General features: G+C 33.0%; 1 protein-coding gene across 1 annotated transcript; it reads right to left on the bottom strand.

Moving 5' to 3' along the window:
- Nucleotides 1-203: 203 nt before the first annotated feature.
- LOC115880912 (syntaxin-6) lies at nucleotides 204-16,726 on the bottom strand. Its single transcript, XM_030898240.1, has 5 exons — nucleotides 16,539-16,726; nucleotides 16,008-16,332; nucleotides 15,725-15,951; nucleotides 5,289-5,383; nucleotides 204-313 (listed from the first exon to the last, which is right to left on the bottom strand). The coding sequence occupies exons 1-5, from the start codon at nucleotides 16,571-16,573 to the stop codon at nucleotides 237-239; spliced, it is 759 nt and encodes a 252-aa protein (XP_030754100.1). The 5' UTR covers nucleotides 16,574-16,726; the 3' UTR covers nucleotides 204-236.
- Nucleotides 16,727-17,560: the final 834 nt, after the last annotated feature.

Genomic DNA, 17,560 nt, shown 5'->3' with positions numbered 1-17,560 from the left:
TGACTTTAGTGTACTTATATATATCTACTTAGTTTATATGGCACTCCAAATAGAAGAAATTAAAACATTTTATTGAATATGAAATGCTTTGTTATACTTATTTATGTATATCTTTAAAAACCGCTTTTTTTAACAAAGAAAGAACATATTCAATGAAATCGTTTACATTATTTATTGTTTTGTACTTGAAATCTATGATCTGCTAAACTGTAGAAGTGAAAATTATAATATGATAATCACAGTATGAAAAACAAAAGTATCACAATTATAAGTACAATAACCAGAGTTATTATAGCTGTCCACTGACGTTTATCTATAAAAAGGAATAAGAAATATCATAAATATTAGAACTGATATAATCATTAGGGTGTCCGATATTTCCCATGTTGATTTTTTTTTGCTGCCCCCCTAAGAAATTTTAGTTTTTGCTCTAACTTCGTCTAAGCTTCGACAAAGACATATTCTAATACAAGTCAAATTTTACGCTCTACAAAGAAAATCTATTTGGTTGTTTACACAAAAACATTCCTTTAACTCTTTGAGGGGCACCGGTATAACAATTGTACCCGGAAAATATATGTATTAGTGGGGCACCGGTCTAAAAAATGTACCACCCCTTCAAACATTTTTAGCTAGTTGTGCAATGGAGCATTTTCTCGACCAACGTAATATTGGTCGCACTCTGACGGCTGTTTGTTCATTTAAACTGTTGCACGTGGCAGTTTCGGTTCTGCGATCAGTTTTATTGATAAAATCATAGCGTTAAGGTGGTTGCAAGTGAAAGTCTGCTGAATATACAGAAAAGTAAGTGAAATATAATAAAATATAGGTGCCTTTCCTGTAATAATAATATATTTGATCATTTATAACAATAATATTATTTTGGTACAAGAAAAAAATATTTTTTTTTGTTTTATTTTGGTAGTTTGTTGTGGTACTATAAGTGTACCGTTGCACGCTTAGGCAAATATTCTATCCTGATTATGCCACATTATTTTTTAGATATTCAAGATATGGATTCGTTACCATTTAAGCTAAAAGGTTGGAGTTATGATGACCTGCAAGATGAATTGAATAATATATATAACGACGCGGAGCCAATACCTTCCGAGCCGGAGTCTGTATTTAGTGAGTCGGAAGATGAAGATGACCAAATACTGTTGGACCAAACTACACCTGCTTTGAATTTTACTGATTCTGATACTGATCCAGAAGATAACGTGCCATTATCTATTTTAGCAACTAATCTGCTTCCTGTACCACCCGTAAACTCTAACGACTGGTCTAAGCTTGTTGAACCAGTACCCCCCTCAAACTTTACGTCAGAGTCCGGAATTAAACCTGTTGTGAGAGAAATGGTTGATCCTACTCCGTACAAACTTTTCAAGTTATTTTTTAATGATGGTCTGCTTGACCACATAGTATTCCAGACAAATTTGTACGCACAGCAGTCTTTCAGCAAACAAAAACTTACCGAAATCTCAGAAATAAAAACCTTTCTAGGCATAAATTTATTAATGGGAATTAAACGATTACCGAGCTATAGGGACTACTGGAGTACTTCTCCTGATATAAATGATGCTTACATAAGTGGATTGATGCCTGTGAAGCGCTTTAGTTGGCTCCTTTCGAACTTCCATCTCAATAATAACGTGCTAATGCCTAAAAAGGGAGAAGCCCACTACGATAAATTGTACAAAGTGCGACCATTATTGATTGCTTAGCTGAGAATTTTGAAAGGTGTATGGCTCCAAGTAGGGAACTTGTAATAGACGAGTCAATGATAAAATTCAAAGGGAGAAGCTCGCTCAAACAGTACATGCCCAAAAACCTATTAAACGAGGATACAGGTATGGATTTTAGCGAATAAAAATGGCTACTGTCAAAAATTTGATATATATACCGGTAAAGCGGAGGACGCTGAAAAACAATTAGGTGCCAGAGTTATTAAACAAATGCTCAATGGATTGGAAAATAAAGAGCACATTGTCTATTTCTGACAACTTCTTCAATAGTACCGAACTTCTGGAAGACCTGAAGAAAAACTAATTCATGCCTGTGGTACCGTAAATCCATCGAGAAAAACTTTGCCGGTGTTTAAACCGGATCGAAAATTGAAGAGGGGGAATTTGAAGTTTTAGCAATCCATCAAGAATTGTAGCTTTTAAATGGAGAGATAAGCGTAGTGTTTATTTACTGTCAAATTTTCATTCTCCTTTTGGAACCACTGAGGTCAATAGGAAAGAAAAGAATGGTACTACAACCAAAGTTCGTTGTCCGCAAGCGCTGTCAGATTATAACGCCAACATGAATTTTGTTGATAAATTTGATCAAAATCTGAATTTGTATAAAATAAACAGGAAATCAAAAAAATGGTGGCACAGGATATTCTTCTACTTTCTCGATGCAGCAGTAGTAAACGCTTTCGTTTTATATAAAGAACTTCATTCGCCAAAAATATCCATGAAAGAGTTTAGAAGAAGCATATCACAAGGACTAGTTGCAGACCTGGTTATAAAAAACAAAAGGAAAGCTTATAGCTGTGGAGAAACAGTTGCTAAAAAAACAGTTTAAGCCATTCATTCCCCTAGAAATTAGGCACAACCAAAGTTCCCATCAACCGGAAAGAGATTCTCGGCGGCGATGTGCAAAATGCAGTACATCAAAACAGCAAGTTTGTACCAACTGGATATGTTCGGTTTGTCGAGTTCCTCTCTGTCTAGGGGCAAACAAGACATGCTTCCAGGACTTCCACACTTTCGAGTAAAATTATACTGGGGCAATGGTACTGTATATGTACCACGCAATGACGTCATTATTTATATAAAAAAAATTGTTTTTCATAGTTTTAGAGTTTATTTTCAATATTTGTTCTTAGTTCTGTTAAATATTTTTATTAAAAAGTAATGAAAAAAATCATGCCCCTCTAGCACTTTTATTTACTGACAAATGTTGCCCTTCAAAGAGTTAAAAGTTATTCGCGGTCAAAGTTATGCACATAGTTTATAATCAAATGTTTCTAATAGTCACTGCAAATTCTAATTGCGCCTTTTTTTTACTAAAAAAGGATCTAGAGTAGAGGTGGGAATTCTAGTTCCTTGGGAGGAACTAGTTCCTTAGTTCTAGTTCCTCCAGAGGAATAGTTCCTTGAACTAGGTCTTTAGTTCACAATAGTTCGCGACTAACATTGACATCCCCCTTGCTTGCTAATGCGTTTCGTTGTCAGTCAGAACTATTCACAGTATGATCTGTATAATTTTTATAATGTACGGAGATATAACGAGACGTGTAATTGTGTATGTTAAAAACATATAGGTAAGTTTTATTGCAGATAAAAAAATTTAAAAAAAACTCAAATCAGAATTTAAAAAACTATATCACAAATCAATTGGAGCAAATATTACAAAAATTTTATGAAAAATTTGAAAATTTTTTTCCTCACTTCAAGCTTTTTGTTTTTTCTAAAAATCCAGAATATCTACTTCGTTTTATAAGATATTTCTTAATTTTAGGGAGCTAAAGTGAAACATTCCCATAAAATATTTAAAAAACAAAGTAAAAATCAAAAACAGTATCCACGACAATTTTCTGTGGTAATTACGCCGAGCCGGCTGTGGCAATAGACAAGGCCGAATCCATCGTCGTCGCCTTGTATTATATCTCGGATCTGCCGACTGAATAGATTCCCGTGAACTAGTCTTTTAATAGTTCCTCTATATCCGGATCCGATAACATACGGCTGGCACTCCCCACGCCTGCCTAGCATCAATCGCGCTGGCTGATCCATACGTAAACTAGTCTTTTATTTAGTTCCTCTAGTTCCTTTAGGTCCGGATCCGATCACATACGGCATACGGCTGGCATTTCCCACTCCTGCCTAGCATCGATCGCGCTGGCCCGATCCGTTCGTACGTAAACTAGTCTTTTATTTAGTTTAGTTCAGGGCCATGTAAGTGAAATATTCAAAATGGTTCCAGCAAAAATTTCCCAATTATGACGGATGATGGCGCTGATCGTCAAGATTTTTGGACAGGGATTTTGCTTACCGACAATACGACGTCGTGAGCTACGACCGGACCAGGACCAATCAGAATGATCAGTCTTTCTTGGACATTTGCCGCGGAAGTGTGTGTTAATTTCTGTTGTGATAAGTGTGGTCGTGTTTGCAGTTTGATTTTTCGGTTTTGATATTATGTTAAAATTAATTTTGAAGTATTGTATCACCTGTTTTTATGTAATAGTACTTTTTTTAGTTCTATGATCTGATATGTTATGATTTGTTAATGTTTGCTTAACAATGTTATACCAAAGAGGTTATACTTAATATATCAATTTGCATAGCCTAACTTTTTTATCAATAAACTTTGTAGATTTTCAGATTATTTAATTCCTTTTGTTTCCGTTTGTAATTTTATTTTTAAGACATATTATGTGATTGTTTCAGATAATATGTTTTAAAAATAAAATTGCAAATAGCGAATAAAAATAATTAAAATAAAAAAGTGTATTTTACATTTCCCCCCGGCCCCGCAACCCTTTAGCTAACCTGTAAATGTCATCTTTGTCCAGAGATGGCGTTACGAAAATGGAACCGATTTATTACAAGGAACTTGGGCTTCTTTTTCGTTAGTATATTCTGTGGTTTAGTTCCTCTAGGTCCGGATCCGATAACGTACGGCTGGCACTCCCCACTCCTGCCTACCACCGGGCTACGCGCGCTCAAACGCTCAATCTCACACAGTCTCGATCCCGGAACAGGTCCTGAGGAACTATTTCTTTGAGAAATCGGGAACTAGTTCCTTTCATTCCCGGGTCGGAATAGTTCATTGGAACTAGTTCGTTCACGAACTACACACCTCTAATCTAGAGCCATACTTTTTTCAATAAAACAATATTTCTTTACCAACTTTAATATGGAAAACTAATATGCGCCATCTATGATCAATTGATTAAAACTATAATTTAAGATTATTGTTTCATTGCCTTTCAGTGTGCAATAACTTTGACCGCGAATAACTTTTAAAGGAATGTTTTTATGGAAAGAACCAAAGAGACCTTTTTTGTAGAGCGTAAAATTTTGTATTAGAATTGTCGAAGCTGTAGGTTCATTTGTTTAGGAGATTAAAAATTATTCCGGCACGGTTTAAATTAAAAATTAAGAGCTTGTTGAATATCTTTTTTTAGAGCAAAACCTAAAATTTCAGAGGGCGGCAGCAAAATAAATCAATTTGGGAAATAACGGGCACCCTAATAACCATACATAGTTAAGTATACAAATTAATACCTACCGTTTGATATTCTCAATACTTTAGCAACTTTTTTCATTGTTGTGTCCAATTTGGATTCTGTATTTTCAAGTTCAGTACTAAACTCATCCAACATACTAAAATAAAGTATATAAATAATGTACTTCTGATCGAAAAAAAAACGGCGTTCAGTTAGCCTATAACTAACATAGCTATCGCTGACGCCGTTTTTTTTTTCGATCATAAGGTGTTAAGGCGAGTTTTTATATGCATCCATAATGTGTCGTCCGTCGTCCCGGCAGCATTTTTCCGTTTCCTATACGGCTAGCGCAACCGATTGCGTTAATCGAATTTAAATTAATAATGAGGTGTTTTTATTCTGGATTCCAAAAAAAGCAACATAACTGAGAGATAAATCTAATAGGTAATTTTTAACGTTTTATATGCTAATATTGGCAAGGCAGTTCGGCAACACAGCTTTAAGACGTGGTTGATATGTCAATCTGTTTTTTTTTAATAAATAGTGCTAGAGTGCTGAGTCGGTGGTTGGTTCCTTGTGAAACATCGTTGAAATATTAGAATTTTAATAAAACACGCTTTTAGATGTATCAAAAAAAATAAAAAGAGTAACTTAGACATTTTTAAGAGTCCTTTAAAAACTAACCGTCTGACTACATTTTAAGGATATATAATATATTTGCTATGGTGGTGGATTTAAGGAGTTTACAATAGGGATAATAAAAAATGTGTTTAGAAATCCTTGTTGGTCGTTTACATTATTGTCGTTTTTAGCTGATTTTAATATTTCTAACTATTCTGGGTAATTTAAGCATCTGCTTTTTATTTTTCTATCTAATAACTTAATTGAGTTTTCATTAACTGTGTGACTATTTAATATGAGTTGCTAGACCGGAACTTTGCTGGAGATTATTAATAGATTTTATATGTTCTTTAATCCTTATATCTAAATTTCTACCTGTTTGGCCTATACATACATGGCATTACAATTATCGCAATCTACCCTATATAAATCAATGAATGGAATTATTATGATTTTCATTTGTTGGAATAATATTTTTGTAACTTTATTTATTTGATTAATTGTCAAATTAAATTGTTTAAATCTTAATTCTTAGAGTTTTGTTATAGTGTAGTGGTTACAAGTAATATTGAGTATCCCATTTTCTGTGTCCTAAGTGTCTACAAATAGAGCATACCTAGAAAGTTCATTGCAAGCGCTTCTTTGCATGGGTTGCGATGACCACTTAGTAAACGGAGTTGCAGGTATCGAGTCCGTTTCCTATGCGATTAACGCAATCGGTTGCGCTAGCCGTATAGGAAACGGAAAAATGCCGGCAGTATAATCATATTTAAGTATGAGGTGTCATTTTTTGAATTAAACCAATAAGAGTGTAAAGTCAACGATGGACGACGCATTACAGACGCATGTAATCCCACACTAACAGTTAGTATTGTAAATAGCTTGAGAATATATTTCTGGAGAACATTCGCAGAGAACGAACGAGAATAAACAAACAAAAACAAGCAAATGTCAAAAATTTATAATTAGCACAACAGAAAAGGGGTTGGAAATCAATGCGTTACTTTTTTATAAGTTCTCTTATTCTGAATTTCTTCACTTTTTCTCATTATTCTGGAGAAAAATGTACATTTGAGAGCATTGAGAACATTTTAGAACAAAAGGTTAAAAAAAAATTGAGAACAAATAGAGTGTGAGAGAGAGAGTTTGATTAAGTTGATTAGTTGTCGCGTCAGCATCTAGAACCATTTAACGACCATGAGAATAAGTATACAGGGTGGCCCATCGAAAACGTTCCGCAAGGCATAACGGCCAGGGTAATTTTTTTTCAGAAGATTCAAAAACACGTCAATTTTGTTTGTGAAGGGCAAGAACGGTAAACTAATAGGATTGCTCATCCTCATAAGGCGTACGTTCGCCTCTTCCCGCGCTTCAGTTGACAGTTGTGACGTCATTGTAGCCCTTGTCAAAGCCTTCGTGGCCTTGTCATGATAGTGTGTATTATTAGTTGCCTATGGTAAACTTATAAAAATAACAGCTGAGAAATTTTGAGTTAATTATTTTGTCAATTTTAAATGTGAAAAAGGTGTCTTTAAAGTTTTTAGAGCTATAGAATGTATAAATACGTTCATTTTGTGTTGTGGATTGTGACAAAGTGCATACTAAGTGCCCACGATTTTGTTTATTAATTATTTTAAAGCAAAATATGGAAGTACTCTAAAAAGAATGCTTGCAAAAGTGATGCTGGGAACTGCTGTTCTTAAAAATGCATTATCCGAGTATTTAATACGATTTATACAGTTAATTTTCTATACTGCATACATATAAGGTGTTTAAATAAATAAACTAAATAATGAACGTTTTGCATTCGGTAACCAATAATGCACGTGTGTGTATTATTGGTTGCCGGATAAGGACTAATAACCATGACAAGGGCTACAATGACGTCACAAAGCGAGTAGTTTTCGCATGCACCTGGCGGACACTTTTGGCTGAATGAGCAGTCCTATTGTCATATTAGGTTAACTGTTCTTGTGTGAGGGGGACAACTTTTGCCCCAAAAATGATTGCAAAATCTTCAACCCTCTAAGCGGGGGTGTCATCCCCCAACTTTTTTCAAATGGGAGGGGGGGTCAAGTGGTACCGCAATAAAAAGGGCTTTATATTCTCTATACTTTCCCGCTTCGTTTTTGAAAATCGGTCGAGTCATTGAGAAAATATGACGGATTGAAATTTGAAAAGTTTATTTAACAGAGTAAATGATAAGGATAAATTCCTTTGACCAATTTGCTGTTTTTTCTTATTATTTATAAATGTTTACGCATTTTTTCACTTGCCACAAGGTTGAACGATCAGGTGCGATAATTTCTAGATAGCTGAAGTTCTTCTCAATATCGTTAAACTTTTTAACAATTATGGTGTACTCACTTGCAGAAAAAGTGGAAATAATCGAACTTTATTTTAAAAATAATGAATGTGGCAATCGGTTTGCGCAGATATTCAATGAACGCCGTCCTGATAAACACAAACACATAAACATATGGCAAAATTGTTCGCGAGTTAGTAGCAAAATTTCGCGAAACTGGTTCCGTTATGAATAAAAAGAGGTAGAGGGAAAATCCTGTAGTAAATGAAGCTATGGAGGTATTCCATATTGGGCCAAGTTGCCATGGATAGTACGCTAAGGACAAGAAAATTAGCCAATGAAACCGGCGTGAATCGTACAAGTGTCCAAAGTATATTAAAAAAACACCCGAGTTCAACAAAGTCCACAAAGTTCCACCCGTACAAAATTCTGTTGGTACAAGAATTCATCGAAGACGATTTTGATCGTCGCTTGCAATTTTTTGAAACTATGGGTGAACGAGTGGCGAATGATAATTTTAATGTGTATTTTTCGGATGAGTGTACTTTCTTTTTGAATGGTGTAGTTAATGGGCACAACTGTCGGTACTGGGCTGAGGACACCCCAGGGTTTTTCACGAGGTGCACACATAAAACCCTCAAAAATTGTACGTGTTTGTACATAATACTGCTAATATCACATTCTAGAAACTCACTAAGAGTATAAAACGCCCGATCAACAAAGAATGTCTTTAGAACAGACTTAATTTTTGTGATGGGAAAATCTCTAATAGAATGTGGAAGTTTATTAAAAAAATGTATTCCTAAGTACCCAGGGCCGTCCTGACATCTTTTTAAACGCCAACTTTTTTAATTTAAATCATTTTTATTACGTGTAGCATAAGTATGGACCGATTCATGTGTTACATATTGATGTATGTTCTCTCTCACATATAGAAGTTTCTAAAATATAAAGACAGGGCAGTGTTAAAATATTATTCGAAACAAATTCTTGTCGACAGTCTGCATGATATGGTGTATCTGAGATTATTCGAACTGCCTTTCTTTGTAGTCCAAAGACTCTATTGGCTCCACTGCTATGACCCCAAACAATCAGGCCGTACTTCATATGTGCATGGAAAAGAGCAAAGTATGCTTGTCTCAAAATATAACCAGAAACGCAGTGTCTCAAATTCCTTAGAACAAAGATGTTAGTGGATAATTTGTTGCACAACTCATCAACTTGTGCTCTCCAGAGCAAACCCCTGTCCAAGTATACACCTAGAAATTTTAAACACATACATTAAAAGAATTTCGAATTTGCCTTTACTTAACTTATAGTCAGATGTATCACTAATCGTTTTCAAGTATAAACTCTAGAGTTTACACTTGTTAAAACATAATTAACAACAAAAGAATTAACATAAACATATGGCAAAATTGTTCGCGAGTTAGTAGCAAAATTTCGCGAAACTGGTTCCGTTATGAATAAAAAGAGGTAGAGGGAAAATCCTGTAGTAAATGAAGCTATGGAGGTATTCCATATTGGGCCAAGTTGACATGGATAGTACGCTGAGGACAAGAAAATTAGCCAATGAAACCGGCGTGAATCGTACAAGTGTCCAAGAGGATATTAAAAAAACACCCGAGTTCAACAAAGTCCACAAAGTTCCACCTGTACAAAATTCAGTTGGTACAAGAATTCATCGAAGACGATTTTGATCGTCGCTTGCAATTTTTTGAAACTATGGGTGAACGAGTGGCGAATGATCATAATTTCCTTTTTAATGTGTATTTTTCGGATGAGTGTACTTTCTTTTTGAATGGTGTAGTTAATGGGCACAACTGTCGGTACTGGGCTGAGGACAACCCCAGGGTTTTTCACGAGGTGCACACATAAAACCCTCAAAAATTGAACGTGTTGGCTGGTATTTTTGGAAATTCTATTGTAGGTCAGTTTAACGATATTGAGAACTTCAACGCACAAGTCACAGAACAGCTATCTAGCAACTACCGCACCTGATCATTCAACCTTGTGGCAAGTGAAAAAATGCGTAAACATCTAGAAATAGTAAGAAAAAACCTCAAATTGGTCGAAGGAATTTATCCTTATCATTTACTCTGATAAATGTTTAAATAAACTTTTCAAATTTCAATCTTTCATATTTTCTCAATGACCCGACCGATTTTCAAAAACGAGGCGGGGAAATATAGAGAATAGAAAGCTCTTTTCATAGCGGAGCCACTTCACCCCCTTCCCATTTGAAAAAAGTTGGGGGATGACACCCCCGCTTAGAGGATTGAAGATTTTGCAATCATTTTTGGGGCAAAAGTTGTCCCCCTCACAAACAAAATTGACGTATTTTTGGATTTTTTGAAAAAAAAAATACCCTGGCCGTTATGCCTTGCGGAACGTTTTCGATGGGCCACCCTGTATACTCAGGAAAGGTTATCTTCTTTCTGGACATATTTATATTGCAGAGTAACTATCAACAATGTATACTGCAATATTCAAATTAAAACAGTAAATCTATATTATAATAGAGGTGTAAAAATGTACTGGGGAATCCCCAAATTCTACACAGGCAGTTACCCCAATATTGAAGTATTCTTACGTTGCCGCTTGCTAAATGTCTATACAGGGTGGTTCGAATTGTATTCCGGAAACTTCGGCAGCATATTCTGCAGATAAAAATAACTTACCTCAGAAATTATTTGGAAAAAATCGAAATAAAAATAAAATTTCTACACCCTGTATCTCTGAAACTAAGTATTTTGGGACATACAGGGTGGCGCACCTCATTCGACTCGGTTGATTATACGAAAATAGAAAGATGTAGAAACAAAATATTTTATGGGTATATGTGGGGAGTCAAGGTGCACAATTTAAAATTATTTTGAAATATACAGGGTGTCTCAGAACTAAGATCCATACCGAAGTTATACCTTTTCTTATGGAACACCCGGTATTTTATTTCATTTTTGGATTTTTGAGCCCAAAAAAAGACATTTATTATAAGGGTTAAATATGTTTCAAATCACTGGTTTTCGAGATATTTAAAGTTATTTAAATATTATGCATGCTACAAAAGAATTGATTATCAATACCCTGTACATTACTTTTTAGAATTAATTCTTTTGCTGAGTTTAAAGGCAAAGAAATAAACTTTACTGAAATATGTTATTGCTTCCTTAAATTTATACAGGTGGACCTAAAATTAGTTATTTATTTTAAGGATTTATTTTACATAAAAACTTTGTTATTTCAAAGGCAACACCCTGTATTTTTTTAAATAAATCGAAGCAGATTCAAATGCTCTTTCAAACTATATTAGGGTTTCCTATACCTATCTATCACAGATTTTGAATAAAAAGCGATTTTTAAATAAAATAGCAATCAAAATGGCTGGTATCGCCATGGCAATTTTCTAGTGACAGCTCTGGTGACAATTAGTAACTATTTTTAAAATCGACATTAGTTTATAGACTTTATTTAAATCTATACCAGTTTACTTTTATTTAATTGACCTACAATAGTTTAATAAATAATATTTATTAATATGTATTTATTATTCTATCAAGAAAAAAGAAGAAGTAGTTCTTTGTTTTATTTTACGATAACTTGTAGATATATGATTTTTTTATAAAAGAGCCAATTACGGCAAATTCAATTTCTTCACTTCCTACAACAGGTTTCTGCCTAATAGGTTTTTTTATAAACTACACTACCAATTCTGCGAAATAGGAAATAGGACAAGTAGTTTTTCAAAGGAACGCTTATCAGGAAGATTCCTATTTGAATATCTTTCAGCATTAGCTCTTGAGGCCAAGAAATAATTTTCCTCGCAAAACAAAATCACTAGTAACATATCCATTTGTTCCACCAGCAGATATGGATTTATTTTTCTTCATAAAATAAAGAATACTTGCTTATTAAACTATTGTGGGTAAATTTTAGTAAACTGTTTAAATAATAATGTCCATATACTAATGTCGATTTTGGAAATAGTTACTAAATGTCACTAGAAAATTGCCATGGGAATACCAGCAATCTTGATTACCATTTAATTTAAAAATCGCTTTTTATTCAAAATCTGAGATAGATAGGTATAGGAAACCCTAATAGAGTTTGAAAGAGCATTTGATTCTGCTTCAATTTATTTAAAAAAATACAGGGTGTTGCATTTGAAATAACAAAGTTTTTATCGAGGGGTAAACCGCAGAGGAATTATGGTGTACACTATGAAGGAATTCTACAGAAATTCCAAGGAATTACGAGGAATTCCTAGGAATTACTAGGAATTCCAATGATTTCCGTAAGAATTCCGATGAATTCCAAGGAATTCCTTAGGAATTTAGAGGAATTCCACAGGAATTAAGAGGAATTACAAGCAATTTTATAAAAAATTAACGAACATTAGTAGACCATGAATACTAGAATAGGTAGTACTGAATTTAAAGAAAAACGTTTTGCAGGTGATTTTTTACTATCTGTTTTTCGTTTTCGAATCGCTTCCAAAATTTCCTAATATCAAATATCTACAGGTTAGATATTCTTTTAATTTAATATTGTATCCTCGATTATATATCTAAAATATATTCCAATAGTACGGCAGAACCACCCCGAGAGATCTACTTATAACGTTCCCTGATTTCGCCATTTTAAAGAAACCCTCATAAGATTTTTTTTATTCACTCATTTTATACTCAGAAAGTTGTTTTTTCATTTCCTCGGAATAATACCTAGGTATACTATAGGGAAATTAATTCAACTTTGGGTGCATTTCATCAATGACACCATGCGTAATCTTATGGAATTTACTGGTGATCGTATTATGACGTGCAACTGAAGTTTTATTAATTTCCTTTCCTATAGATACAACTAGGTACCTATCATTTTCAAAAAATCCCGAGAAAAATTAATTTTAATAAGTAAGTGCCGACATATTTCCAGTATTTTCACCTCATGATCCCCTATTAATCCTAAAATTTAACTAAAAAACGTAAATCTCGTAATAGTACTTTTTACTGTTAGATCAAGTACTTATAGAGACATTAGACATTTATAAAAATCACGAAAAAATTCATTGCGGAACTGCGAAACCGAGGTGGCAACGCTGATTCAGACTGAAAGAGTTACCGAGTTCCTACCAAGGAATTCTAAGGAAGACCTTGAATGCTTGACCTTGACCTTGAAGACCAAGGAATTCCGAAGGAATTACGAGGAATTCTGAGGAATTATTTGAGTAAAAGGAATTACGGTGTACACTTTTCCCTCTGCGGTTTACCTCTCGGTTTTTATGTAAAATAAATCCGTAAAATAGGTCACTAATTTTTGGTACCCCTGTATAAATTTAAGGAAACAATAACATTTTTCAGTAAAGTTTATTTCTTTACCTTTAAACTCAGCACAAGAATTAATTCTGAAAAGTAATGTACAGGGTGTTGATAATCAGTTCTCTTGTAGCATGCATATATAAATATATTTAAATATCTCAAACACCAATAATTTTAAACATATTACTTATAATAAATGCCTTTTTTTGGGCCCAAGAATCCAAAAATGAAATAAAATACCGGGCGTTCCATAAGAAAAAATATAACTTTGGTATGAATCTTAGTTCTGAGACACTCTGTATATTTCAAAATAATTTTAAATTGTGCACATTGCCTCCCTACATACACCCGTAAAATATCTTGTTTCTACATCTTTCCGTTCTCGTATAATCAACCGAGGCAAATGAGGTGCGCCACCCTGTATATTCGACTTATTTTTATCTGCAAAATAAAACACTAATGGTGGGTTCATACAGCCAAATAAAATAAAATAAGAATAAAATAAAATAAGAAATAAGGAATTCTTATTTGTGCGCGTTCATACAGTCAAATAAAATAAAATAAGAAATATATATTTGCTCATGCGCAGTACGATGAGGCTGGATAAAAGTTAACTTTTACGATTGTTTATAGTAATTTTACTATTTATAGTATATTTATTTATTCGTTGCCTACTATATTATACATTTTACTTATGTGAAATTATAAAATAAATTAAATCCAAACTGAAAATATTTGTAGGTTAGAATTAAGCGTGCGCAAAGCCGTTTTCACATAAAATAAAACAAGAAGTTAAAAGATAAAGTCTTCTTATTTTATTTGTTATTTTATTTGGCTGTATGAACGCATGTACGGTATCCCATATAACCAACTTTCTTATTTTATTTTATTTTATTCTTATTTTATTTTATTTGGCTGTATGAACCCACCATAAATCACCACAATACAAAAAACTGAGTTTTTAATCATCTTCTGATGATGCTAACATTGTTAGCGAAACGCGGGTCCAGTGTAAAAGTAAGTGTTTTGGTTAGGTATTGTGGTGATTTAGTGTTTTATTTCGCTGTGTAACACCAAAGGTTCCAACCCTCAACTGTAATTATTTTTATCTGCAGAATATGCTGGCGAAGTTTCCGGAATACAGTTCGGGCCACCCTGTATAATGCAGTATATTTCAAATACTATACAGTATTGGTAAATACTATACAGTATTGTATTGACCACAAAACATCCCCCTTTAGAACTTTTTCTTTAATGGCCATAAGCGGGAGTAAAAGACCAACCGCCCAGACAAACACTAGAGGCGCCACCGGTCTTCGAATGGTGTAAAAATTGCGAAAATTTAATCATCTAATTTTGACACAAGGGGTCGCGCTTAACTTTTTCAATTTTAATTCAATATGCATTGTTTTTTCAAACTATATTATTAGACTTTGTTGTATTTTGTGAATGTATAAATGTTTTCTTAGTATAAAGTTGCATTATAGTAATTTAAATTATAGTACATACATATTTAAGATTCAAATATTATGACATATGTCAGTTGCTGTCTAAAATGTCATCTCGATAAAAAGTTAGTTATTGTCAAAAGTAGTTAAAATCATGTTAAAATATTAAAATTTACAAGTTATAATTAGATATTTTATATTATTTCAACAACAAACACATAATAGTACAGAGTAATAGCAGGTCCAAAACAAAAAGTGTTGTTATATTTTTTTTTAGTTTTCATTGTCAGCCAGTGATTTTAGTGTTGTCGGATATTTTTATTTATGAAATAGAAATATTGCGTTTGGATTGCAAAACTAAAAGTGGAAGTTTTATTGCAATGTAAGTAAGCGTTTGTCCATTTTATATTTTACTTTTTTCATACCTACGACAAATATACATATATTGAAATTTTATAATTTGTTTCATTTAAGAAATGTTAGAAAACAAGCTTGTAATCCTGTAATTGACATAATTGTTATGTAATATATTCCATTTAAATGTAATATATTACTTTTCAATTAAAAAAATGTAAATTTAAAAAATCTATTAAAAATATATACAGGCATTAATTGAAATTTTTTGAGTGCGAACAAACACGAGAAGCGCTTTATTATTTACTTTCATTTCTTAACATGACAGACGAAGTTCTAAAGGTGGATGTTTTTTATGGTACTGGTTGGTGCTTATACATGTTATTATAAGTGAATGTTCCCGGATAATTACAACACTAATTATAATAATTAAAGCTGATAGTAGATAGATTTACCCTTGTTGCTCATCCAATTCAATACCAATATGTCTAGACACTGTCTTTAGTGTACCTAAACTTCCAGCTATAGCTTCTAATTGGTCATCTTGATTTTGAACTTCGTACATTTGTTGTTTCTTCAAAAATTGATGTTGAGGGCTTTCCACTTCATTTTCTAGCTTTGCATATTTTGTACTGCCGTGCATGTTTGTTAATCTTACCGGACTACTACTTTCTAGAAGTGGCTAAAAAAATAATTTTATAAGTAACAACTTAATTACAAAGTTGCTAAAAATTCTACCTGTCTAGACATAAGATCTCGATCTCTTCCTCTATTCATGTTGATTTGTTCTTTTATGCACAATATTTCATTTTTTGTTGAATCAATAAAATTCTTTCTCTTAGTCAGCTCTTTATTGTCGATTTTAAACTTTGTAGGGTTCTTCTCCACAATTTCTATAGTATCTTCTAAATCTTCCAAATCCCATTCGATACTTCTTAAAGAATTTTTCAATTCAGTATTAGTCCAATCAATTTCATCTTTTGTTATTAAGTCGGAATCATTTTGAAAATCAGACCAACGTCGGTAAAGTCCTCTAGTCTTTTTTAATGCTCTAAAAACTTCACTAAAAAAATAAAGAAAATGTAACAAATTAAAAATTAAAAAAAAAATTATTATATCAATCAAAAAAAGCCAGCTGAGCTGAAAACTACCTCTGTCTAACTAATGTATTAGAAGAATAATTGTAACTAAAAATACACACTTTTTAAAGCCAAACTAAAAACAAAACCATTGGAATTCTGCATGCAAGGTGTGGAAGTCAATTCTTACTCTTTGACAACGAAAAAAGGATCTTCTAAAGTCATTGGAGAAAGTAATATTAATACTAAAGAGAGTTTTAAGGTATAATTATCTTTTAAAATAAAGATAATCAAGAAGAAACATTTTACTTGTTATTTTTAACAAATCACCACCAAAAACATAAACTGACAGACAACCTTACTGACAACTGACATGAATCTGTGACATCTGTGTGACATGAATATAGAGATGTCACACGTCAATGTCAAAAAGCGCCATCTGAAATAACCTTTCCCAACCTAAATGGATCAATCAGGGATGGGGCTCAAAAATGCCTCACTTTTTATACTTTTGGTTAGTGTAAAATACACATAAGTAATTAAAGATGTAAAACTAAATATGGGTATACCCTAAATATGTAATAAATCCGTAGTTTATGACGTCTAGTGTCAAATTTAAAAGTTCTACTTTTCTTTTGAGAAAACATCTGGAAAACGTGTATCTGCAGCAGGGTTCAGAAGTAGTTAATTAAGACGTAATTTACCTGATTAACTACGTGTAGTTTTTCTTCAAAAACTACGTCTTTTCGCGTTCATTAACTACATGAAAACTACGTTAATAAACTATGTATTGATATTATGAATAATTTTGCTTTGTATGAGGGGTCTAAATAATATGATGTGTGAATATTATATTCAAAGCCATATTTCTTGTTTTCTTAAATACATTGTGTGGTAATACCCATTGTGTTTTCCAAAGCTTCAACTTATTATAAACCTCACCTCAAACCTTTGATATTTGAAAGTTACATAAACTACACCTACATTACATGTAGTTAATGTAGTTTTTAAAAGTAACATGTAGTTTTCCGAACCCTGATCTGCAGTATAAACAGTGCATCTGTGCAGTGCATTTAAAATGTCTATGCTTATGTTTTACAAGGGTTTTACTATGGGATATAGTACACCTATAGTACATCCTCCATTATATGTTTTGTGGTAATAGACTGACGATATATAATCAATGTAATCTAAATTCTGTGAATCTGATGT

Source organism: Sitophilus oryzae, unplaced genomic scaffold, assembly GCF_002938485.1.
Source record: "Sitophilus oryzae breed Bouriz unplaced genomic scaffold, Soryzae_2.0 scaffold_1660_pilon_pilon, whole genome shotgun sequence".
NCBI lineage: Eukaryota > Metazoa > Arthropoda > Insecta > Coleoptera > Curculionidae > Sitophilus > Sitophilus oryzae.
Note: the sequence above shows the minus strand (reverse complement) of the source record. Positions and strands in the feature narration are given on the sequence as shown.

Coding starts and splice junctions, on each gene's coding strand:
- LOC115880912 (XM_030898240.1), bottom strand. CDS start 16,573: ATGACTTTAGAAGATCCTTTTTTCGTTGTCAAAGA. Junction 16,333..16,538: donor CCTTTTTTCGTTGTCAAAGA/GTAAGAATTGAC, acceptor TTATTTTTTTAG/TGAAGTTTTTAGAGCATTAA. Junction 5,384..15,724: donor GAATTGGATGAGCAACAAGG/GTAAATCTATCT, acceptor ACTTTATTTTAG/TATGTTGGATGAGTTTAGTA.